General features: G+C 42.0%; 2 protein-coding genes across 2 annotated transcripts; both read right to left on the bottom strand.

The window, feature by feature from the left end:
- Positions 1–3: 3 nt before the first annotated feature.
- Positions 4–6,837, bottom strand: NTAN1 (N-terminal asparagine amidase). The gene is made up of 10 exons (XM_039390136.1): positions 6,606–6,837; positions 5,568–5,670; positions 5,415–5,480; positions 4,716–4,824; positions 3,661–3,734; positions 2,399–2,452; positions 1,535–1,588; positions 924–1,021; positions 506–619; positions 4–319 (listed from the first exon to the last, which is right to left on the bottom strand). The coding sequence occupies exons 1-10, from the start codon at positions 6,684–6,686 to the stop codon at positions 140–142; spliced, it is 933 nt and encodes a 310-aa protein (XP_039246070.1). The 5' UTR covers positions 6,687–6,837; the 3' UTR covers positions 4–139.
- Positions 6,838–8,219: 1,382 nt separating this feature from the next.
- RRN3 (RRN3 homolog, RNA polymerase I transcription factor) lies at positions 8,220–21,696 on the bottom strand. Its single transcript, XM_027743913.2, has 18 exons — positions 21,662–21,696; positions 21,444–21,552; positions 20,938–20,994; positions 19,843–19,932; positions 19,626–19,755; positions 19,128–19,187; positions 18,591–18,654; positions 18,306–18,375; positions 16,590–16,688; positions 15,879–15,974; positions 15,301–15,436; positions 14,399–14,529; positions 13,243–13,373; positions 12,237–12,421; positions 11,622–11,730; positions 11,048–11,200; positions 10,089–10,176; positions 8,220–9,694 (listed from the first exon to the last, which is right to left on the bottom strand). The coding sequence occupies exons 2-18, from the start codon at positions 21,534–21,536 to the stop codon at positions 9,536–9,538; spliced, it is 1,851 nt and encodes a 616-aa protein (XP_027599714.1). The 5' UTR covers positions 21,537–21,552; positions 21,662–21,696; the 3' UTR covers positions 8,220–9,535.
- Between the last annotated feature and the right edge of the window lie 3,342 nt (positions 21,697–25,038).

Here is a 25,038-nt window from a genome sequence, read left to right as displayed (position 1 = left end):
AAGTTACTTCTATCAAAATATTTTATTTTGAAAAGCACAGGAACAATGGTATTTGTGACCAGCAGTATCCTTTTTACAACAAATTGCTCATCTTGCAAGACTGTACTTCCCTAAAGCAGTTGTAGTGGTTGGGTCCAGGTTAGATCTTGTCAGAACAAACCTGTTCCCACAACCCTTCTTTGTTTTTCTTGTAGATGCGAGGTTTGCTGTCAGGGAACAGGGACCGAGATGGAAAGGGATGTGCTTTTAGAAATGTTAATGTAGATCGGATGTGGGAAACAAAGTGGGGTGGCTCAGCCAGGGGCGAAGTGGAAAGATTCTGAAAAAGAAGAGGGGAGCAAGAGCTGCTTGATATTCAGAGCACAATGTTCTCCAGATCCTGCCTTCCAATAAGGATATTCCCCACCCTCCCGGGGCCAGCAGTGCATTGGAAGAAGTTCTGACAGACTGCATCCCCTCCTCTACTCAGCCAGAAGGGGAAAAAATAAAAAGCTGTTTCAGGTACCTGTAAAATCTGGGCATCATCCTGTTCCAACCAGAAGTCCACGTGTGGGAAAGGCCCCCAGAAATAAGGCCCAATACGGAGCTGTTCCGTCTTTGCATCGTAGATGTTGGTGAGCTGTAAGAACACAGGGAGCCTGCAGGGTCAGACAGGGCTCACACTGGCAAAGAGCACATTCCCTTGGTCTGAGGGCCTTGGGCTCAGCTCCTGTCCCAGAGAGACCGTGGGCCAGCTCAGCCCTTCCTTCCGACTGCATTACCTTGATCCAGTTCTGACAAACGTGACATTAAACAGTAACAGCAAACCCAGAACCCAGAGAATGCTACCAAAGGATTTTGTCTCCTCAAACTTTGGATGTTTGTCCCAACTGGTCTCCCCTTCTGACAAAAATACCGTTTCCCCCCCCCTTATTTTTACTCACTGGTGCTCCTGTTAAAACATGGGCTGAACGCAAATCCTCATCCGGCCCTTTTTCTGGGAAGGTTGCAGGGAAAATCTCTGCTGTTTTAACATTCACAGCTGGGAGGAAACAGAGATTGAAATACGGAAACAATTAATTCCTACAAGGCACTTGTTTACAGTGACCATGTCCCCAGCACAACCGTGTTGCACAACTTCAGAACCCATCACGCTCTGTTGTATTTCTCAGACCCCTGAGCCTGCAATAGCACATTTCTACTCCATTTCCTTTGACAGCATTTCAATAGTCCACAGATGCGTGAACTAATTAGAAGAAACACTGAATAATCAATAAGAAGGTTGAATTCGAAGCAGAAATTTAGTGCAGTAGCTTGATATTGATAAAATCATAAGTGCAGTTAAAGGAAAAAAAAATCTGCTTGCCTTTGTACACAGCCCCTCCTACATGTGCAACTGTGCTACCACAAGACAAGTATTTCTACCTTCGCCTCTGACAGCAGCTTGTAACTTTTAGGATGGACTTCAGCCAGTCATTAACTATGAGCCCATTTACCAATGGAATCTGAAAAGCAACCCAGTTACAAAATTATAATTAAATTCTAATTTACTCACCTATTCCATAAATGATTGGAAAGTGAATATCTTGTTCTTCTCTATCATTTAGTTCTATTAAGAAAAAAAAAAAAGAAATCAACTTGTAGGACTTCGGATTGTTCTGTGCGCAGCACTCATTTAGTTGTTCTCTGATAACATACAACAGATCTGTTGTTGTAAAGACAGAAAAAAACCAAGGAAGCCTAAAAGAAATATGGAAAAGAAGGTGCAGGTGTAGGTCTGCTTGGGGCCTGGAGCAGAGCTGTCTCCAAACAGAACAGCTGGCTCCAGCCAACTGCCCCCCACTTCTGCATGGGCAACTTAGAGGGAAAAAACCACAATGCAAAATGACCACAATGCCAGGTTTCAAAGATGTAAGTCACCAACAGCACTGTCACAGAAAGAGGATGGAAATATGACCTCAACATGATATAAAGGAAAGGAAATAACTTCCTCTAAAGTGACATCACACACTATGAACTAACTGAAAGAGTTAATGAGTTCACTGGACCCTGCAGGGAGGCAGGTCCAGCAGCCCAGCAGAGCAAAGGTCTGCAAGTGCCCTTCTCAATTGTCTCATAAGATCTCCACAGGTACAGAGCCTGTTCCACAGGGCAAATGTGCCAAAATAACCTGGCCAGGATCACGAGTGGCTCTGCTATTGGCTGCAGTGCAGCAGAACTTGGTAAGGAGAGAATCCTGCTGCGCTGGCTCTCTGCCATCACCACACACACCGAGCACAAGAAAACTAACAATTACAAACGGTTATGGAGGACTTGTGCTGGTCTGTCTTACAGGACAGATAAAAAGCCATGAAAAGACCTCTGCCCTTTGATTTCAGTAGCTAAAGGTACTTCAAAACCCAAAGAAAGATTTTCTTACCTGTTACACAGAAGGTCACTAAGTGAACATCATCTGGCTGGAGATCGAACGCTCCTACGGCAACAAGGACAGTGCAAAGTGTGAGTGAGGGTGGCAGGGCAGGGCTGGGTGGGCACACACCTAAACCACTGCTCCTGGGGAGGGCACAGCAAACAGCCTTTTGCATGTTTGCTTCAAACTAACAGCAATTTACAGAGAGGAGCCATTTGTAATAGCAAAAACGTGCTAAAAAAGTGTTGTGCCACTCACTGCTTTTAGTGACACTGGTTTAGCTCTGGCATCACACCAGCTCTGATTTAGTTCACTATACATATTAGGCAGCTTATATTTAAATGTTTTTTCCTAAAATGTTACATATATAGCAAGCAAACCCAGTCTTTCACTAGGTGTAAATTAAATCTGCCTTTCACCATCTTAAACTCCAAGAAAAAATTCCTCTTTTTTTCGAAGTTCTGACAGCAATACAACATGATTGATTCAAACTGTAACTTGATGTGTGAGAATCAGAAGGTTGAAAAAATAAGTTAACCAAAACACCTTTTTCTGTACAGAACTCTCATATAACATAGACCAGGTGTAACAGCCATGAGGCTGCAGCCCAGGGCCTTTGCTGGTTCCGTTTTCCTTTTTGTTTATCCCCTTAAACACCTCCCTCCAATCCTGACACCTGCCCCATCCCTCCTCCCTCCCCATTCCAGTGGGGCTGAAGCCTCTCCATACTCTAAGTGCTCAGCACAAGGCAGAGCACTTGCAGGTAGGCAGGTACTTTATGTTTCCAATCTGTTAGTAAAGCACTGCCATCACTACTCTGGACTGCGGATTTTATAAACAGACCTGACATTTTTCATCAGGCAATTCCAAACAATAATTAAATTTTACCTCATCTCATTAAGTATGAACTGAATGGTAATTAATGAAGTCACCCACACTCACAGATTTGGAGAGTGTCACCACTTGCCCAAGATCACACAGCGGATCAGGAGTCAAGCCCAGCTGAATTGTGCCCCAGCTCTCCACAGCGGAATATGAGCCAGGGGGAAATGACCAGCTCAGACCCTGCATCCCACACACTGCCCAGGGAGCAGCCCCAGCAGCCCAACCCTCTCCACACCAAGTTTTCAGGCACAGAAAAAAAACCCTTCAAAATGAATCCACGTTTCTTTCCAGTAAATGACTGGGGACTCAGATTACAAACAAACTTTACCCACATCCAGCCAGAACTATTGTTTTTGGACATGAGAGTGGAAAAAAAGTGAACTTACTAAGAAGCTGATTAGTAAGTTTTTGTGATAACTGCCTATCATCATTGAAACCTCCAACTAGGTGCACTTCCAGCCTAACAGAGATGGAATAACAGGAAACAGCAATTAAAAAGACATCTCAAAATGAATAGCTTTACAAAATAATCCCCAGCCCAAACTGCAAAGCAATCATTAGAGAAGCCTTATTACAATCACATGCACCAAGCTGGTTTGCATTACACAGCAAGTTATGGTAACTCCATTCTCAACACTTGAGGGATCATAAGGAAATGGCACAGAACAAAAGCTTTAAGAGGCATTACATACATGCAATTCTAACCCATGGGTATCTCTGATGGTCAGCGTGGAACTTTGTAACCACCTTTCAGTTCCCAGAAAGGGTTAACTAAACATGAAGATTTTTTTCCCATGACCCCCTCACAACTATTCTGGACCATGCAGCAGGGTTCTTCTCTGAGAAGTGTCTATGTAAAGACAAGTCCTTACAAATCATGAGTTTTAGAGATCACACCTTCTAAGTTCATTTAGTTTTTGTTCTTACCAAACTGCAGGGTCAAAAACCTCCACATCCAGAAAGAATCTTGTTTGCTGAATTTCATTTCAGAGCTTTTTACCCATTGTCCTGTCCCACACAGCCCTTTTTTCTTTTTTTTTTTTTAATGTGGACTTAGAAAAATCCCAGATGGATTCTCAGATACCAAAAAGAATTTACAAAATTAACACTCTGTAAGGAAAAATATAAACTAAAAAAAACCAGTTATTTGGAAAATTTTGCACATCTGAAACAAAAGTTAACTGGGAAACAATAAACAAACCTCTCAGTGGTTTTACAGAGACACCATTAAGAATAGAATTGTGCTTTAAACGACTGCTAAAAACAGCCCTAAAATCATCACCAAGGAAATAATTTTCACTTTACATGTGGTTGCTGATTAAGAGAAGTTTCCTGCACAATGACCTTGCCTGAACCCCATATAATCACACAAAAATTCCCTGCTGTATAAGCTGCAGCAGCCTTTGTGCAAAGCAGTACACAAGAAAGGAGCAGAGCTGACCTGCCACAGCCCGTGGTGTTTGAGAGAGACTTTACTGAACTCATGATGAGCGACACCTCGGCCTCCGTGTCAGACCCGTCACAGTGTGTCAGGCAGGTGGCTCCGCTGCCTGGGGAAGGCACCAGAAGACAGTGACTTAGTGACTATTTTGTTAACAGTAATACTTTACCCTGCTGCAGGACGGCAAGAGCTGCACCCACCACCATCTGCCTTCCTCTTGGGACAGCAGCCTCTGGCAGAGGACACGGGCTCATTGAATGAGGCAACAGCCTCTGCACGTGCCCACTGTAGAACCACAGCTCGTGTCAGGGGTACAAGAGCCCTCTAAGCAGGACCAGGACCCGTCTCTAATGTCAGAGACCCAGGCATGTAATGAGGATCTTCCCACAAATCCCACCTCCGTAATTTCCAAACCCCGCTGCCACACTGCTGAGCACAGCCCAGGGCTGCAGTGCCACTGCCACGGCCACAGGGGCAGAGCAGGTTAAACATCTGCTCACTGAGCAACCACAACGCTGAGCCTCTGACACCAAAAACACCCCCTCTTCAAACAAGTAGTTTAGTTAACATTTATGTGACTTTTGGAGATTCAGGTTTACACAAATGTAACTGCAGTTTATTTTATTAATGCCACATAAACCAATACTAATTCCTTACTTCAGGGGGACAGGTTTTGTTCTGAACATCCTTTAAGGATACCTGTGTGTCGGAGCACAACTATGTGGCAGGTAGTTGCATCATCTGATCCAAGAATAGAAACAGAACCTATTTTAAAGGAGAGAAACACCATAAGAACTCCCTTCACACAATCACTGCTTCAGCAGAAGAGCAAATGTTTATGTTCCTACACACCATCTTTGGGGGTGGTCACTGCAAACTCTCTCTGCTGGACATAGAGGAGGCCTTTGGGTTCCACAGTCTGAGCAGGCTGACTTCTCAGAAGCTTTGCCTTTTCCTAAAGATAAATGATAACAAAGACTACAGTGGCTGAATTCTCAGATGTATGCATTGCTTGACAGAAACATCACCTCTGAAAAGCAAAGGGACTCAGGTCAGAGAGAAATGCGTATTTTGGATTATGGTGTATTCTGAATTTTGAGAAGTTTTTGCTTACCTGCCACTGATCAAGTTAACAGTTAAATCCCATCATTCCAGAGACACACAAAACACTTTTCCTTGTTTTACAGACCATAAAATGAAGGCACAACAAAAAGCATTTGCACTCGGCAAAGATTATACAAGAGATAACACCAGAGCTTTGGAAGTTTAATCAGGAAAAGAAACTTTGGAAATGTAGAAGTTTCAGCCTTCTACTGCCACAATCCATAATATTTACTTAACACTTATCAAAATATCGCTGTCTATTAGCTTGCCTGGTGCAGGGAAAACCCAGATTCCTGGGCTATGACTACTGCAGTGCTTCACCACAGACCCGCCGGGCAGGAAGCGGATTTCCACCCTGGGAGCTCAAAAAACACCTCACAGTCCTATCAGATTTGCCCTGGTTTTCTGCATAAATTCACGTTCTACAAGAAACACCTTTTAGTGGCAAACACCTTCCCAACCAGCTCTGCTCAGCATTCCTGGCTGGCAGTCCGCCGCTGGGATAATAACACGTACATAACATTTATACACTGTAAGCGAGGTTAGCACCTTCCCCACAGTGACCGCCTTGCCTTTATCGCCAGTTTTTGTTATTTCGGGCAGACCGGGCCCGGCCGAGGCAGCCCCAGCCCGGCCGCTCCGCTCGCACCCGGGCGGTCACCGCCGAGCCCCTCCCGGGGACACCGATTTTATTGATTTCCGTCCCCCCGTGTTGTCACAGCGGTGCCCGGAGCCGCCCCCGCCCCGCCCGGCCGCGGGTTCACGCCCCGGGGCCCCTTCGCTCACCTCGAGGTGCGGGTGTGCGCGGATCATGTCCCCCGTGGGCCGGGACAGGTCCACCCGCGCTCCGTTAACCAGCAGCGGCATCTCGGCGAGCGCCAGGCCGGGCCCGGAGGCGGCTCCGCGCTCCCTCCTGAGGCCGCGCCGGGCCGGGCCGGGCGGCGCCGCGCGGGGCGCTGGGAAAGCGGGGCGGTGGCACCGGCACCGCCCGGGGCCCGGCAGGGACCGGCACCGCCCGGAGCTCGGCAGGGACCGGCACCGCCCGAGGCTCGGCAGGGATCGGCACCGCCCGGGGCTCGGCAGGGATCGGCACCGCCCGGAGCTCGGCAGGGACCGGCACCGCCCGAGGCTCGGCAGGGATCGGCACCGCCCGGGGCTCGGCCCCGGCACCGCCCGGAGCTCGGCGGGGTCTGAGGCGAACTCGGAAACGCGCCCGGGCTCGGCCCCGCCTGAAGATTTAACCCGGTAACCTCGCAGAAATCCGCCCCTTCTCCCGTCACTGCGGGGTCACCCGTAGGTTATGGTATGAAACCGGTTTGGTAATAACAGCGATAAAGCCCCGAATTCACAAATCACAGAATCAATTAGGTTGGAAAAGACTTCTGAGATCGCCGAGTCCAACCTCTGACCGAACACCGCCGTGTCAGTCAGGCCGTGGCACTCAGTGCCAAGTCCAGTCTTTCCTTGAACATCTCCAGGGACGGTGACTCCACCTCCTCCCTGCGCAGCCCATTCCAATGTCTAATCGCCCTCTCTGTGAAGAAATTCTTCCTAATGTCCAACCTAAAACTCCCCTGACGCAGCTTAAGACTGTCCTCTTGCCCTATCACAGTTGACTGGGAGAAGAGACCGACCCCCACACCACCATCCTCCACTCCAGCAATCACAAAATTAGGTTTTCAGACAATCCCAAAGACGACCGTTTTTCCTTTAAGACCAGGGATTTTTCCTCCAGTTGTCTGTGTAAGACAGCAAGAAAGACCACTGTGGTAGCAGCAGTTCCCCTGCAGGGAAGAGTGGACAGCCAGGCACCAGGACTGTCCACGACCCACAGAAAACCCCCAGCTCGACCTTTCCATCCACTTTCCCAAAAGTAAACTGGAAGTGTTTCAGGCCAGGCTGGAGCAACCTGAAAAATGTCCCTGCAGGGGGTTGGAACTAAATGATCTTTAAGGTCCCTTTCAACCCAGGCCATTCAATGATTCAAAAGGTACACTGAATCTCTCAGATGACATAAAATTCCACCTCCAAATCAGCATTCCTTTCACTGGTATTTACAAAGTCTCTTTAGCAAAATGCCAGCACCTGCCAGCACACCTGCCTGCACTTAGACTGAGCAAAGCACAGCTGAGGGTCCAGAAACACTTCAACAAGTAAAAACTGCAATTTCAGTACAGACAGTTCAATGTCTGCATACTTTTTGACATTATACTACAGTTACAGGGATTTTTTTGTTGTTTTTAATGAAACATGGAAGCTCCTGAATCACATACCTGGTATTAAAACTGCAGAAGTTTTAGCCTCATATTGGAAGAAGCAGCTGAAAGGCATATTTGAAATGATGTTTTTCTTGCTGTTGATCTGAGAAGGGTTCTTGCATGCCAGGAGAAAATGCAATTATTTCAGATGGAAATCTATTGTTTATTACTCAGGACTGACAATAAAGAGGACTAAAATTAAACACAAAAACTCAGTTTATACAATGATGAACAGATTCACTGATGCACTTTGCAATGTCATCCCCAGGACTCATTTCTGCAGTCTGTCAGAACTAACACCCTGGCTTTGAGAAGCCAGGCTACAGAGAGCACCTCAGTTACATACAGAAATGGGGTTTTCTCAAATGTGTAAGTATTGCACTGTTGGCATCACTCTTTATTGGCTCCAAATAAAAATGTTGTCTTGAAAGCCTCCAAGTTCAGATTCTAAAGAAGGGCAATTAGAGTTTAGTCCAAATGCATAAAATTTTCAACTCAGTGTTACACAAATAGCATTTTTCCCCCACTGTTTATATTTTTACTTAAATCTAAAAGCCAGCAACCATGAAAAGACAAAAAACTTCAGCAGAGAAACTCAACAGTGACTGACACATGGACAACACAAGGACACCACTGACACCACTTTCTTTCCACAAGGAAAGATTTTTTTTTTTCCTATTTTCAGCATTCACATATAAACTTCAAATCCTGCAATAAATACCTGTCTCATAGTGCTTCATAAGCACTCCAGAGAAAACTATCTACAAATAATACATTCAGCTACTCCCTCATTTTCATTACTTCCAACAATCATCACTTTTACATGTCTGAACTTTCATAGCTGGGAAAGGTGCGTGTCAGCTACGGATTTAAGGAACATTAGTGCTTACTGTCTGAGTACACTCCACTATCAAGTGGCTTCACCAAATACTGTTCTATAGACAGGAAAAGCCTAAGAGATGTGTGTAGAAGAACCACTGCCAGACTGGTTCATGGCCTGCCTATCGAGGGATCACACCTTTACTTTGAAACCAACTCAAGAAGAGTCGTCAGAGTAGAGCCTGAACACTGACAGGGGAATTCTGGCCCCCACACAAATCAGCAGGAAGAAATACCAGAATTTCACCTCTGATATATAAAACCTTGTAGAGAAACATTAGTAAACAAAGTTTTTAAGAGTCAGGAAAAACTATAAAAAAAAAAAAATCCCGTCAAAGTCATAAAAACCATTTCAATGTGAAATTTGCAAAGTATCACCCTATTTATTCTCTAAGCTTTTCTAGCAACGTATGACTCTACTATAACATATCTGTAGAAATCTGATGATTAAGAAACAATAATTCTTCTCAAATGTAGTTACTTAAAACATTTGCCAGCTTGGAAATTTGAGCTAAAGTCTCTGTAAAGAGTGAAACATTGCACACAAGTTTTCAGCCTTCTCACTTCTGACGCCCCGTGTCACGGAGGGAACGGCACGGAACAGTCTGGAGGGGAGCCAATGCTGCTCACGGGGCTCCGGGTGCTGGACTCATAGGAATTTGGAGCAATTCCAACCACACCATCATTTTGAGGGGTTTCTCCTTTCAAGAAGTCGTCATCTTCATCTTCAGAAGTACCCTGAATAAATTTTAAAGGATCAGTGAGAGCAGAAAGATACTGTCAAATCTTAAGAGACCTGGATTTACACTACGATTGTCCTGACCAGTTAGAATGGTAAGAGAATTAGATGTACTCTCATTGTGAAATATGGAAACTAAATCACATCTAGAGTGGATTTCCCAGTGACATCATTGTGTCCATATTCTGAGAGTGTTCATAAAGCTTTCACAGGGGTCCTGTGCTGCAGGAAGAGGGGAAAAGTGCTCAGATCAATTCTTAAAGCTTTCAAATATCAATCACAGTTTAGTGTACTCATGCCTACTTTAAAAAAAAAATCCTGCAATAGAAGAAGCTGACAGAGATTTGGAAAAAGCTAAACTGTGTTTTCATCAGGAAATATTAGAAAGATTACCTTTTTAATGGGTTTCTTTAGATTCTCAAGATCTTCAGCACTCAGCTCTTCCCAGAACTGATAAAGAGGATCAATGGTCTTCTTTGATCTGAGAGAGGAATCAAAACACAGAATGAGTTAATATATTCAGTAGAAGTTATATATATTTCATTTTAATAATACAATATAAAATGCTTTGACATTTTGATAGCCCTCTCTAGGATTTTACAAACTGCTCAATTAATCCCTATATAATCCTCAATTAATCCCATGAAAAAATACCTCCATTTTGCTGATAGGTATAAATCACAAAGGTTTGCTCGAGGACTTCTGGTACAGTCATGTCTCCTAACTCCTAACTGGGTATTTTTGACAGCTGCTCTATGCTTGCAAAAAAAGCCTAATTTTCTTCCAAAAATTTAAATATTATAGAAAAAACTTTATTAATAGTATTCTTTTGTTGTTATATGAATATTAATATTATTAGTAGTCTCCCTTCTGTGGAGATGGATTTTTTTTGTTTGAGACAATAAAAAGCCAGAATGTTGCCCTCTACCATAAAAAGAAAGGTATTTTAAATAAGCTGAAGTCACCAATCAAGAAGCAATATACTGACAGTGCAAAAAAACCCCCAAAAAAATGACAAAAAAAGGACACATCACCACCATGGTTCCGACAAAACATGATTTAGGCTAACACGACATTTTAGAGGCTGCTTACAACAGAGAAAAACTAAAAATCACCAAACATATTAACTAGGCCTTCCAGGAAAATGGATCCTGTTCCTTCTTCATTGCTATCTGTCACAGGAGGGGTAAATTTCAATTCAAACCTTTGACAATCTCTGGTTAAAATACGTAATATGAGAAGTACTAAAGATCAGTGAGGAAAGTGAACTGCAGAAACACTGACAGTTTCCTACAGTTTTTATTCATTATTTCCTGCCAGGCAGAAACAAGTTGTTTATTTTTAAGCCATACCTTTTGAGGATGTAGGGATCAAAGGGAAAGAAGCTGTCCAGTGGGTTAGTGCACGTCTGCACAAGGTCACCCCCGGTGCCACTCCGAACAACTGGGATGAACTGCCTGTTGTTCCTCTCAATAATGGTGTAGCAGAACACCAGCTGGTATTTCCTTTAAAAAAGGTAATAAAGAAAAGGTAAGCACTTCTAGCACACCTAAAGCAAGGATTTCAGATGGTATTAAAATACAAAGTTATTTTTTAACAAACATCACTTCTATCTTCCATTTTCCAGGTGATACTAGGTATTCTCAAGACAGTTACAAGGTAAGGAGCCTGTTCTCTCTTCCTCTATACTCATATGAACTTTACTCTGAGTAGAATCACACTGGCTCCAACACAAAGCAATGACAGTGCTGCAGGCTTTCATTAAAACTGAACCAGAAATAAACTTATCACACCTGGAACATGGGCACTGTCATGTCTTAGATGATATTCAATACTGTGCCTATCAAAATCCATGTTCTAAGTACTGTGCTGGTTTCAGATACACACCAAGATCCGAAGCTGAAACTGAAGTAAGTGAGTAGGTACCTGGTAATAGCAGCAAACAAGTTGACAACAGAAGGGATACAAATCTTCAGGGGGTTGAGCTGACACATGACAATGCGCTCGAAATTTAAACTCTGCAGATATGACAGGCCTTGAAAATAAGAACAATCGACAAATACAGGTTAATAATATCATAGAAGCTGAACTTAATTTCTAACAATTTCCAGTGTGACAAGCCTGCACCCTGCACAACACCGCAGCAGCACATCCTAGGATGCTCTCTCCCAGAGGAGATCTGGCCCACAGCTTGTTCAGCAGAGAAGTTACTCTAATAACACCAACCTGCCACAGGTGAGGGACCCTCCTAAGACACACACTAAATTTGCACACCCATTAGAAGCACTGACAGAGGCAGAGTCATCAATACAGATTATTAACTGAAGCCCATGCTAGTTTTCTACAGTTATCAGCATTGTTTTCAATAGAGGGGGGAAAAAGATCACTTAGCTTGGTAGCCCAACATATGTACAAGCCATAAAATTTTCCTAAAAGCACAACAACATAAACTTGCCACCAGATACTTGACTGAACTGACCATTACAAAACACACCAACAGTAAAACTTGCAAATGAATCCTTTCAAACCAAATATACTCACCTTTCCTTAAGTTTCCATCCAAAAGTTGTTTATGACGGAAAATAAGTGTATAGAACACAGCCTGACATGTAGAATAAAATGGCCCATGGAGAGCTACATCACAGTAGGCATTAGCTCCTGTATCCTGATTATCAATGTATTTATGCATCCAGTTCACCAGAAGATCCAGACATGCTTTTACTGTGCTACAATGGAGGAAGGAGGGAAAAAAGAAGTGTAAAGACATTCCCTGAAATGGTGCAGAAAAGCTGTTAAACAAGTATTCAAGGAACTCAGTGGTTATGAAAACATCAGTGAGAAAATGTCATTGAAAAAAATGAGATTGTGTTACGAGCTTTCTCCTTTATCTCAGCATAAACTGAATCAATCAGCAGTCAGTGAAAGCACAAGATGCCAGAAGAGATCAATCCACGAACACATGTTGTATGTGAACACACAATAAACAATCAGAATCCCGGGCTATAGGTAGTACAGAAAGAGATGCCACCCATGTCCATCAGGTAATTCCGAAATCCAACTAACTTCAATGTTAAAGTCACTGTGCCCACCCACAAAAAAAAGACATTTTCACCAATCTGCTTGAGTATTTTAATATACCTGCAGCAAAATACTAGAACACCTGTTTTCTGTCCCAGAGTCTATATAAAATGCCACATATTGGGCACTAAAAATATCTGCTTCTGAACATCAGATACACCAGGAATCCATGGCTCTGCCTGAAGTCAACACAACCTACCCATGCTCGGCACTTCTTGGTAAGCGAAGCCTTAAAGAGTAAGCCATGAATCCCAGCAATCATTAGTCTGCATCCTGTACATGCAAAACTTTCCAGAAGGTTCAAACCAATACTGAAACAGTATTGCTGAAAGGACACACAAGCCCCTTGATTCAGGCTTGCTGGCAAAGCAGTGGGAATAGCAGACCAACACTGTGTGTGCATTCTGTGGATTCTGCTCAGCAATCAGCACAAAATGTTTGGTTCTGCTCATGTATCAAAACAACTTACACAACTGGAATAAATTTAGCTCTTGCCAAGAAGCTGCCAATGTAACTCCCAGCAGTCTGCCTGATCACTGAAGGATTGTTTGGATCCTGCAGTTTTTTCCAAAGATGGTCTAAAAACGCCTCAGCCAACCCCTGGAAAAAGATACACAGAAATTGTGATATTGTACTGATAACACTAGTTAAGTAATAGATTCCTAATATTCAATTTCCATAATTTCTATAACCAAAACGTTAAAAAAATCTACCTGTAACTGTAGTAAATAACAATTCCTATATATGGTGAAAAAGCACCCACTTCTGTGTCTCTTTCTATAATACTCAGTTGTAAAAAGCAAGGGGAAGAAGTCTAGGAAAGAATTGGGAAAAGATACACCAGAAGTGTTTAAAAGCAAGTGTGAGAAGAAGGTAAACATGAAATGATTGTTCACCAAGTCTTGTAGCAGAAGCAATCAGGGACATCCAAGGAAAACAGCAGGAAAAAGAATTTAGAGAACAAAAGTGATCCTTAACCTTAAACGTTATATTGTGGAAGTTTTTGCCACACAAGTTTGTGATGCCAAAAATTCACATCCTTACAAAAAGCATAATATCATGAGATACTTTCTCCTTGAATTTGTCCAAATGTTACCACCATCAGAGACAGGACAGTAGTTTAACTGGCCTTTTAGCTACTTTCATGTGAAAAGCATGTGTGTTCTTATTTTTATATGTAAAAGAAAGAACAAATTTGTTGGCAAAGATGGGAAAATGAGGGGGGAAACAACAAACAGCAGACACGATTTTCAAATATTAGATCTAACAGGACAGTTATCTTTAAGAGAGTTTTGAGATGCTGAAGAAACGTGCTGGAGCACCATGCCTTGGGTGCAGAAGCCCAACTCACTCTTGTAAAAGGGGTCCATTTTAACCACATTTGCTTAGATTCCAGCTGTGTGCAGTTTATGGACAACACGAGAAGAGCAACAGCAGAAAGAGAAACTTCAGGAATGAAGTAACAGAGAAGGAAAAGAAAACAAAGATACTAATGATCCTCATGTACTTGCTATCTTTAGACTGGAATTACAGCAGAAAACAACTATTTTATGTATAAAAAAAAGCCAAAACAAGGATGTAGAAATGACAGAGGACACTGCACTTCAAAACCAGCTTTTACTCACCAATTTAAAGCTGCAGATGTAAAACATGAAATACTGTACGTGACATGAAGCATGAGTTGGTAAAATGAGCTTGTCAAAAACAGAAACCAGATCCCGATACAAGTCCTTTGTGTTGCTGATATTGAGTTTGCCTACACAACAAAGAAACAGAACAAAATGAGACATTTCAGGGTTTTTTTCTATCCTCGTGCTGCAAAAGTGGTAATTCTATCTTTTTACACCAGTAAGAAGTATGTAAAGAAACACTGTCAAACTGACTTTTCAGCTTATCTGACATCTAAAAAATACTTATAGTACGACTTTCCAGGTCTTCAGTTCTACTGCTTTTTAAGGTGCTGTATATGAAGAATAGCTCTGTGTGTGCACACACGTATAAAACTGGTAGAAAAAAAACCCACCAAGAAATAAATAATCTGACTTACTTGGATACAGTAAAATGGTTTCTAAATATTCTGTTTTAAATATATAAATCTAAGGAATTCAAGCCCTTAACACATACCAGTATAAGACAATTCTTTCATTTTTTTTCCTAACACAAAGCCTTGCTGCAGCAATTTTGACTGAGTGATGTGTCTGGTTGTTTTGATCTGTTTCCAGTCCTTGTACTGTTGAAAGGATCCATAATTCTAGCACTCAAGTAGAGCAGATGATAAAACACTTATACCCTGTCACAGTTTGGATACTGTATCATATTTATGGAATCGGAATGTCTCCAGCTGAGGACTAAACCTTTAAAGTCACAACTGTACCAGTAACACTGGGCAGAGGCAGGAATGTGGACTAGAGCCTGCTGCTGGCAGAATTCTGCTCTATCTTGCAGCAGCAGAAAGCAAGAACTCCTCATTTGTGTTTCTTACTTGTTAGCAAAACAATAAATTTGGGTATAGTGCAAGTGTTCTTACCATCCACGTGGCAAACATCTTTAATGTAGGAAAACAGGATGGTCATCAGGATGTCGAGGCGCTCTGCAAGGGGATGGGCCATTCTCTCACTACTGGAAGAGGCAACTTTGTTTCCTTTTCTTTCTTCATCTTCCTCCTGGTAGATAAAAATGGCACAAGCAGCTTTGATATGCACAACATCAGAGGATGCAATTACAGGAAAAGTGAAACAAAAGTTCTCTTTCAGTGATATGCTAAAGTTTCATATTTTTCTTAGAAGAGCAGTATCTAATTACACAGTATGAGCAAATCTTTGTGAACTAAGCCAAGCACCATGAATTCTTTAACTAGCTTTATGCAGAGCTGCTTGTGCTTTTACATAATGAAATCGATTCACTGCATGTACACTGGGCATTTACATGAATACAGTCAATAGCTGACAACACATTACTCATTTGTTATCTGTTCAGGTTTCAAGACCTGTGTGCAGTGCAGTAACAACAAAGCAATAATGAATTCCTACACTTAGTTCACAGCCACCTCAGAAGTGAAATTTTTACTAGAGAATAACAGAATTTTGGTAGAACAAGATAACCAACCATGTCAAAAAGTCCCTCCTCTGTAGATTTCTCCTCACTACCAGAGTTATTAGCAGTTTCTTCAGCATCTTCAATATCTTGCTGTGGAGTGCTAACCTACAGTTGTAAACAAGAAATTAATTTTTATTAAACCATGATAATATAAAACTTTTTTTTATTATTACTCACATAAAGGAAATGACAACATAAGTAAGTTCTTGCCTAAATTTTGTCCTGGACTAAATAAACATTTTAAAAGGAAATGATATGCCATACACAAATGCACACTCCAAAGCCCCCTGAAACTTTACCTGCCAAATATAAGCTCTCCCCAGACAGTTTATATGCTGAGGTAAAAAGCCTTGATCATTTACAGTGCTACCCCTCCTGTCCTTTTTAAGATGGTAAATCCTTTTACTTCAAAGAGATGATACGATCACTCAACCATACAAAGAGAAGCACATTCTCTGCATATCAGCACTGATCACCACAAAGCAGTTGTTTTGACTCTGGCAGGGACATTCCAGCAGGGACTCATAGTACACACCATACAGTTCCAATGGCAACATCTTAAGGCTGGCAATGGACTCTAAATTCGGCTGGTTTTACACACATTATCACAAGCACTACTGCAGCAGATTTTTTGTCGAGCTTAAAACTGAAGTGTATTTAATTTCCTACTCTGTATTTTAACACCAAGCATCCACAAAAGGTAACAAAGAATAAACTCACATCCAACTTCAGCAGCTTTTCAACAATAAGCTCCAGAATTTGAAGCCTCAGAGTTGGAAGGTACACCGTAACTCGTAGTAGGTTATGGACATAACATTCCTGTAACACAAAATTAATTGGTATCTATAATAATGTCAACACAAAGTCTAATTTCTGCCAAGGACTTTTAGAAAGCAAGTTTCTTAATTTATTATCTAAAGACCCAGAAATAGCTTTAAACAGATTGTATTCAATCTAGAATAACTTAATGTATAAACATCGACTTTCAATTAACTACTTAATCTATTACTGCCACACAAATTTTCCAAACTACCTCTAGACAGAGTGTGAATATTCTATAAGAAAGTTATTTCCATAGGAGTTTGTCTAAACTTTGTAGGAAAATGAAGCCTATTCCCCACTACATCTAGAACCAGCTATACTAGAACTGCTTAAAGTGAGACTGAATACATCTTTATTTCAGATTATTATAATATACCAGCAACAATTCTGAATTCCACAGGTCTGCCTCCTCAGTCATTCTGACTATGAATCAAGCAGGTTAACAGACAAGTTTTGTGAGCATGCATGGGCCCCCCATGTGTACACAAATATCTACAAAAGACAGTGCTGCAACTTTCACATAGCAGAACTGTCAAGCTGGTACACAAAATCAGGTAAAGCACTACATTTGAGTACATCACAGTCTCTGTGAATATGCATTATAACACAACCTTTAATTACATATGATTTTTCCACAGGCCACCTGGCTTGCTCAGTACATAAAATGAGTAGAGATAGTTTAGTGAGAATGTGTACATTGGAAATACTTAACAATGCATGGACCATATTTTATTACACTTCATTCAAGCCTTGCCCTGAAAATAGTTATGAATTTCTTCATGACTTGTTACTCATTGAGCTGCTAAGTAAATAAATCTTCTCCTAACACCATATAAGAGCTATTATGCCCCCATTTTACAGACAAGGAACTGGTGCTTCAAGTTATTTGGATTAAAACAACAACAAAAATAAAAAACCTAGCAAGATACACAATGAACTTTGGGGATTTTTCAGCACTTGATGTGTTCAAAACACAGCTTCAACTGAACTTGGCTGGAGGAGCAGGGCTCTGCCTTCCTGTAATATAAAGTGCCAACTTATCAAGCTGGAACAAGTAAATGTAAAGATGACACAAGAGCCATACCCTGTCAGAAGTTTCCAGCTTGTTTTTCACCACACATGAGCACTGTACCAAAGCTGTACTAAAACAACTTAGGGCTCTACACTACTGGCAGTTTGGATTTCACCTATAACACACATTGCTTCCTGTCTGCTTATCAAATACCCTGTTCCCCTGACAAACACCCTCCAGTTTTGATAACAAACGAGACAGGTGTCCTACCATCTCCTGACTACACAACCCTGAGACTCATCCTCAAAGAGCTCCATCCTGTGCACTGATTAAGAAAGCAATCCTGTGGAAAAGATATGTAGTTATGCCATTAAAGACTTGCATAATGTTTATGCACAGAGAGTTTCAGTATGCTTGGACAACCTTATACTAAACAGACACAACCACAATATATATGGTTATTACATATATATTTATATATATAAAAATACCCTCAAAAATCTGCATTCAATGCCACCAAATCAGTTGTAATACTATTTTAGTACATTTATACATTTAAAAAAACAAGTGAACAAGCCGACAAAAATATTCACAGCTCTTACCAGAGTTCTTTCTGATTTATTAATGAAAGGAAAGTATTCCACCAGTATTGGCATGAGAAACTGCGGTGTCCTATAATTAAAAAAAAATAAATAAATCAAATGCAGAAGTTATAGGTTATTACCATGAGAGCATTCCACCAGTTAGTGAATATTACGAAAAAACATGCAATGAAACTAAGTACTATACTTCCCATCAAGAGAGGAAAAAAATCATCAGTTCAGAAGCTTTAAATCTGCAAGGGAAGGGATACAAAGGGATACAAAGCCATGGGATTATATACTTACGAAGGAACGTATCTTGCAACAGTTTGCAAAGCTCTATGGCAAGTATCGAAGTTTTCAGAAACGTCTAGAGAAAGAAAAAATATTCTTATGCACTTGTTTACAGAAAACTAAATTAGGAACCAGCAAAAACGGTTCATATCAACTAAACAATTGAAAGATTCCCGAGGAAACCACATTTGCCAAAATGTTCCTTAGGGGGGGATGTACACTGAGGTAAATAAAATGGAAACCAAACAACTCCTAACTATTCTTTGGCTTTGAAACAATCTAGGATAGGGAATATTTTCCTACATATTCTATTCCTACAGATACTGCACCAACAGGAATGTTTTGAAAGTCACAAGGAGTGGGTCAGCACACCACTGATTTGAGTACAAGAAAGACTTTTGACTTGGTTATTTAAGGATATACTGTTTCTTGATGTTTTACTTATAATCTGCTGAATTAATTTTATAAAAAAGGAGCAATACATACTGTATACTTGTTCAGTAAAGGTATTACAGCAGCATATATAAGCCATGCTTCCTTTATACTCACTTTCATCATCGTCATCAGAATCTGAAATGTCCACGTCATCTTCTCTGATGGTTATCCGAGCTAGCAAAAAGGGAGATTATTAGATCAAAACTGTACAGATCTTACAGGTAACGGGTTCAGTGCCAAACACACTGCACTAGAGTCTCCATCAGGACTAAAGCATAAAAATTAGCCACAGGATTTTCTAAAAGACTGCTTTATTCACAGAACCAGAAGGCTCTCGGGGACACCTGACATGATCCTCACAGCAGATGTTAGTTTTCTGCACCTAGATTTTAGAAGGCACATTCTAGTGGCCAACACAGATCCTGTTCTGAAGAAGTCTTGGAAATGGATGAACTGTGTAATGTTATTCCTACTAAAAAACTATCTATATCACAGTTCAACAGAGAAAAAAACCCCCAATGACTCAGTAATTAATTGTCATGTCGTACTTACACAGAATTTATCTGGGGAAGACATTCTGATAAGCAAACAAAGAGGAGAAAAGTAACTTACGGGGGACAAACTGCGACACAATCATCCGGAGGCACGGCCTGAGATGGACAGTCTGTGCTGACACCAGATTGCCAAGAAAACCCAGATATTCTTCCACTACCTCTCGGCTCCTTCTCAACCATGGCAGCTTCTGAAAGTAAGCAAAGATCAAGATGTCAGAGACAGATGTTTTGAGTACTAAACTCTTAATCTTTCCATGTAGCAAACCGATATTTACCAGCAAAATGCTGACCAGTTGTTCAAGCTCTTTGGTCAAATACGCAACAGAAGTTCGAAATTCATGGAGCCAATTAATGATCTGGGCATCCTTCAAATAAGCAGAAAAAAATAGATAACTATTCCAATAAACAGTATTACCTATTAGTAGAAAATAACAAAATCCTTAAAAGTCAAATATTAAGATTGTAAATAGAAATTGTTTCACATTAATATGTGAGGAAATTCCTTGTGTCCTCAACAATGGAAATTCTTGAATGCAGGAATATGTGCAAACTGACTCCTAAACCAACAGCCTGCCTGGAAGGCTTCAGCTGCAGACTGAGCAAGGCATGAAACCTCACTCACACAGAACATACTTTAAAAAAATGGCATTCAATTTTCTTTTTCTTTTTTTTTCCTCTAGTTTAAGCAGAAGGGACATTCAAGTCTTGAAATGATTTTGAAATAGCAGCAAATCCACTGACTTTGCCTGTATGCTCCAAAAGGTCTGCTAAAAACATTTTACAGAATGTCCTCTAAGGAACTCCCTATAGCATGGTGCTTCCTGCAGCACCCTGTTTACTGTTTTATGGTTTAATTAAAAGGGGAAAAAAAAGGACAGCAAATGTGGTGAGTACTTGCAGCTGTACAGAAAGGCTGTAAAACAATATTTCTGGGTATAACTACTAAATGCATATGTATGTTACTGCCTAATTCAACAAGTTCTTAGTGAGAACAGAAGGTAAAATTTGGTGCAACTTAAAGTGAGAAACCATGGTTTGATCTACAGAAGTAGCTCTAAAATCAAGGCTCAGTGACAGAAAGATGGTATCTGGATCAAGGACAGACTCAAAGGTTTCTCACTCTAGAGCAAAGAGTCATTAAGTATGAGACGCCATTTACGGAGATCCTGCATATGTGTATGTGTAGAAATAGACAATTGCTTTTTTTCACATTTAGAGTTTTAATTCTGAAAGTTTCCACAGAGCAAAAAGCTAGCAAATGCACCTAATGTTTAAAGCAAAGGATTTGTGTAAGCACCAGAATGACTTGTCTGATGGTTACACTCAGACAAACTTTAAATCATCAGACTCCTGACTATGAAAACTCTTACCTTTATGTCTGGATCTGACAGTTGATGCTTCAACAACTCAAAATCTGTGGTATCACCCTAGCAAGGGAAACAAAAATATTCAATTTTTTTCCAGCAAAATATACCCATTTCATCAACATATCTGAACAACCTATTATTGCTGAACATTAAGAACACAATTAAGAACATTAGGTACATTAAGAACACAAGCAAGGGAGAGACAGCTCAAGGAAGGCTGAGGCAGCAGTAACAGGGTGCTGAAAGACAACCGAGGGTTGGCTCACGCTCAGCTGCTCTCCCTGTAGACACAGCTGGGATCCCCGTGCACCCTTCGGCATAAGCCCGGCTTCACACCCACCCAGGCTGACTCACGGGGGAAACCTTTCCACCGCGTTCAGGTTTTTTCCCTAAGCCTTCACACACGGTGTGGTGTAAGGCGAAACGACTCTTCGCCCTGAATGACCCCCAGGACCCAGCGCGGGCAGCCCGGACGCAAGGGAGGCACCCGCGGAGCCGCACTCACTCACCTTCTCGTACTTGAGCAGGATCTCAGTGAGGGTCCCCCCGAACCGCACCGTCTTCCTGGGCGGGGAGCTGATGAACTCGTCCCCTCCCAGCATGGCCACGGCCCCGCGCCTGCGGGACGGGGAACGGCGTGAGCACCGCCCGCACCCCCCGGCCCCTCCTCAGCAGGAGGAGCCCCTCGCCCCGCTCCCGAGGGTCTCCCCCCCGGTGTCCCCCTTGCCTTGCGGTGGCACCGCGCCCGCCGCTACCGGGGCCCGGGGCGCCGCGCCCCGCGCCGCCCGCGCCGCTCCCCGCCCCGCCACATGCCGCTGCCGGGCGGAAAAGGCAGCGCGGGGCGGCGGAAACGCCGAGCGCTCCACCCCTCGCACCACCGAGAGCCGGGACACGGAGCGGCTCCACAGAGCGCCGGGACACGGAGCGGCTCCACCGAGCGGCGGGAGGGAGCGCCGGGATGGGGCGGCCGCGGCTCTGCCCCCGCCCGCTGTGGTGCGGGAGGACCGAGCGAGCCGGGTCATTAACTAACACAAGGGTGAACCCAAATACATGTCTTGCCTTTTACATAACTGCTCACTTGCTGAATTTCACATCTTGCATCCACAACTTGCTTCCCGTTTGTCGCCCTGAAGTTGTATCCCAGCTGCTCTTTATAAGCCTCAAGCACGGAGTTAAAGGAGTCTATGTGCATTTGCAGAGGCACGTTATACTCTTGCAAATCTCTGCTGTCTGCTACCAGCTGCCTCCTCTTGTGAGTGTGGAGGTCTACGAAGCGGGTGTCCATCTGGGGAACACCTTTTTGAAGTGCCTCCTTTCCCAGGTGTCTGAGCGAGGGGACGCTGCCCCGGCTGGAACAGCTGAACGGGTCCGGAGCGGGCTCTTCTCGCCCCGGTGCGCGGGGATGGAGCCGGGCAGGAGCAGCGGGAAGCTCCACGGACGGCACTGTGGGAGCAGACCCCAGCACTGGAGGGTAACAGGGCGCAGGGAAGCGGAGTTCCAGGTTTATCCACAACGCCACGGTGGAGTGATCCGAAGCCGAGTTTTGGCACAAGCAAGCAATCCCCGGTCCCGCGGGCAGCTTTCCCCGAGCGATGACAGCAGAGGTGACACCAAGGACATGCCAGGACATGCAGGGTTTCCAACTCAAACCTAGCACTGCAGTTCGGAGGGATAAACTAAATGATTCGAACAACTTTAGCTGAGACTGAAGAAGGCCAAGAATCTGGTCTAAACAAAACGGAATTTGACCTTGGGAAGCATTTAAGCATTTCTTGAACAGAGGCATAGGAACTTTAAGCAAGATTTCTGATGCTTTCATCCTCTCCTTGTAGGCTAGGTCTGTTTTCCTCTCAAAGCATTGTATACACGCACACAAGTACTACTGTTAGAGTCACCTGGATAAGAATGAACAGGGACATGCATCTCCTGTTTAGTTCTTCAGTAACACCCAATCTCCTCAAAATTTACTTTGGTTGAATACATAACATTTACTTCACCAATTCACACAAACTAGTTCCAGCAACATGTGACATTATTTGACCTTAGCCCTCTCAATCAGCTAAACACTTTGGCTTATTCTCTACACAAACTGCTCCTGTAATAATTACCTCCCTTCCAGCAACTCTCACTCCCAAAAGTCACAAACAGATTTTTGTAGGTGTTTATAATAATATAATCTCTCCTTGATGAAGGTGTTCCCATTTAAGTAGACAATATTACCACATGAAAACTTGCTTTAGGTGCAGTCCACATTTAAAGAGTTTAATAAGCATTTAATCCATCCACATAGAAGTTAGGAGGTTGGTGTTATTCCTTTAGTGGAGTATAGGATGCCATTTTGAGCTGGTTTTAAGGGTTAACCAGATACAAAAGACTCTTGTGTTCACACTCCAGGAAATGGAGTTTGGTTCTTTGTCATTTTGGCCGTGTTTTTAAACAGAATGCAGAGGACTGTCCTTAAAGTCTAAATGAATTCTAGCTTTAGCTCTACAACTCTGTGTTTACACAACAGCAAGCAGTTCTATACATGTACAAGAACTTCTTTCCAGTCAAAAATGTAAAAGTTCTTTGAATGGACTTTGTGCTGCTTTCAGCTAGAGCTGATAAGGATATCATGAGACTAAAATAGTGTTAAATAATTGTTAATGTTTAACTGCTAATAATTCCATTGCCAGTTTCTATTTAGTATTAGCCTTCCTTGTTTAGAAGGCAAGTTGATCTCATGAAACAGTGACTGGTTTACATTTTCAAAAACAAAACAGTTACAATACTTACAATAGGTACTGTTGCTCCACAGCAAGTACTTTCTGTCTCATTGTTTAGACACACAGTCCCGGTAACATTCTGGTGCTTCTTTACGCTTAACAGCCTCCTTAACTGACGGATCAGCTCCTGTATTTCATTTTTAAAACATACGTACTGTTCATACTACTAAAAGTTTGGACTCTACACAATTTTTGAGTGAATTTGCAACAGCATTCTAGCTACCATCTTATGTAGCAATCATTAAGTATACGTACTCGATTTAGGATTAATTACATTGTACCCTACAATGAATGCCAAGCCCTGCTCAATTCACTCTGGTAATTATGATTGCAACACCCAAACAGAAAAATTTTGGTTTCCACCAGACTAAGTATGTGAATGGCTACACACAAAAGGTTTGGCTTAATTTATAGCTGCTACTAATCATTCCACTTATTAAATACTGTATCTCACAATTCACTTTACAAGTGAAATTGTAGGGAATCAGAAAAAGCAGTTATCTCTTCAGAACAACGAAATGAAAGAAAAGTCTTGCATGCAAAAACTGATCTACAGGTTTTAAGGGAGGAGCTTTTTTGGTTTCTTTCTTTGTTTTTTTAAGTCAGACCATTGTGGCACCACAATGGTGTCACATTGCAGTTTCATTAAAAGGAGGAAACAATTGCATACACCTCCTAGAAACTGAAGTTCATAAAGAAGAAATCACATCATAGACCTTCAAATTTAGTGTTCTTCTTAACTTGTTAAAAGACTGAGAGCATCTGGAAAACTTTTAAGAAGAGAATATGCATAGAAAAGAAGTTACTTCTGTAATTTACAAGAAAACATTGAAAGACATTTCAAGAGTTCACCAGGAAATACAGCCACAGTGCTCTTAGTAAATATTTCCTTAATTCCACCTCTAGTATTCAGTAAGGTGTGGCATAAAACCAATTGCACATTGAAATTTTAAGACCTATCAGTATTTGCTGGTGGTGGGCTCAGACTCTTAGTTCAAAAGCAGAGGAACTCACAAGGAATTTCTCCATACAAGAATTTTAGGTATCATTAACATAAGTCTTTTTGCCAGGTACTGTTTGTTAATATTTTATAAAACCTCAGAGTATTTGTTAATCAAGAGAGTTTCTTTTAGTCTTTTCCCTTCCTTCAAATGCTTCAGCATTAGGAGAATAACTCCCAACATCACTGGACTAAAAACACCTTTTGCAAGAGTCATCAAATGACATCACCCACAACTACAAAGACTGTACTGGTGTGCCAATATCGCTGATTTTACTTGTCTAATTCTAAAATCTCAAATTCCAGGTTGTTTCAAAATAACAATGAAACTTAACAAGA

Source organism: Pipra filicauda, unplaced genomic scaffold (assembly GCF_003945595.2).
Source record: "Pipra filicauda isolate LSUMZ 115617 unplaced genomic scaffold, ASM394559v2 scaffold127_size2900866_pilon, whole genome shotgun sequence".
In the NCBI taxonomy this organism is placed as follows: domain Eukaryota; kingdom Metazoa; phylum Chordata; class Aves; order Passeriformes; family Pipridae; genus Pipra; species Pipra filicauda.
Note: the sequence above shows the minus strand (reverse complement) of the source record. Positions and strands in the feature narration are given on the sequence as shown.

Coding starts and splice junctions, on each gene's coding strand:
- NTAN1 (XM_039390136.1), bottom strand. CDS start 6,686: ATGCCGCTGCTGGTTAACGGAGCGCGGGTGGACCTGTCCCGGCCCACG. Junction 5,481..5,567: donor AGTGACCACCCCCAAAGATG/GTGTGTAGGAAC, acceptor CCTTTAAAATAG/GTTCTGTTTCTATTCTTGGA. Junction 4,825..5,414: donor AGTTGTGCTCCGACACACAG/GTATCCTTAAAG, acceptor TGCCTTCCCCAG/GCAGCGGAGCCACCTGCCTG.
- RRN3 (XM_027743913.2), bottom strand. CDS start 21,536: ATGCTGGGAGGGGACGAGTTCATCAGCTCCCCGCCCAGGAAGACGGTG. Junction 18,655..19,127: donor TTCTGATGACGATGATGAAA/GTGAGTATAAAG, acceptor TTCTTTCTCTAG/ACGTTTCTGAAAACTTCGAT. Junction 11,201..11,621: donor TTGTTTGCTGCTATTACCAG/GTACCTACTCAC, acceptor CCTTTTTTAAAG/GAAATACCAGCTGGTGTTCT.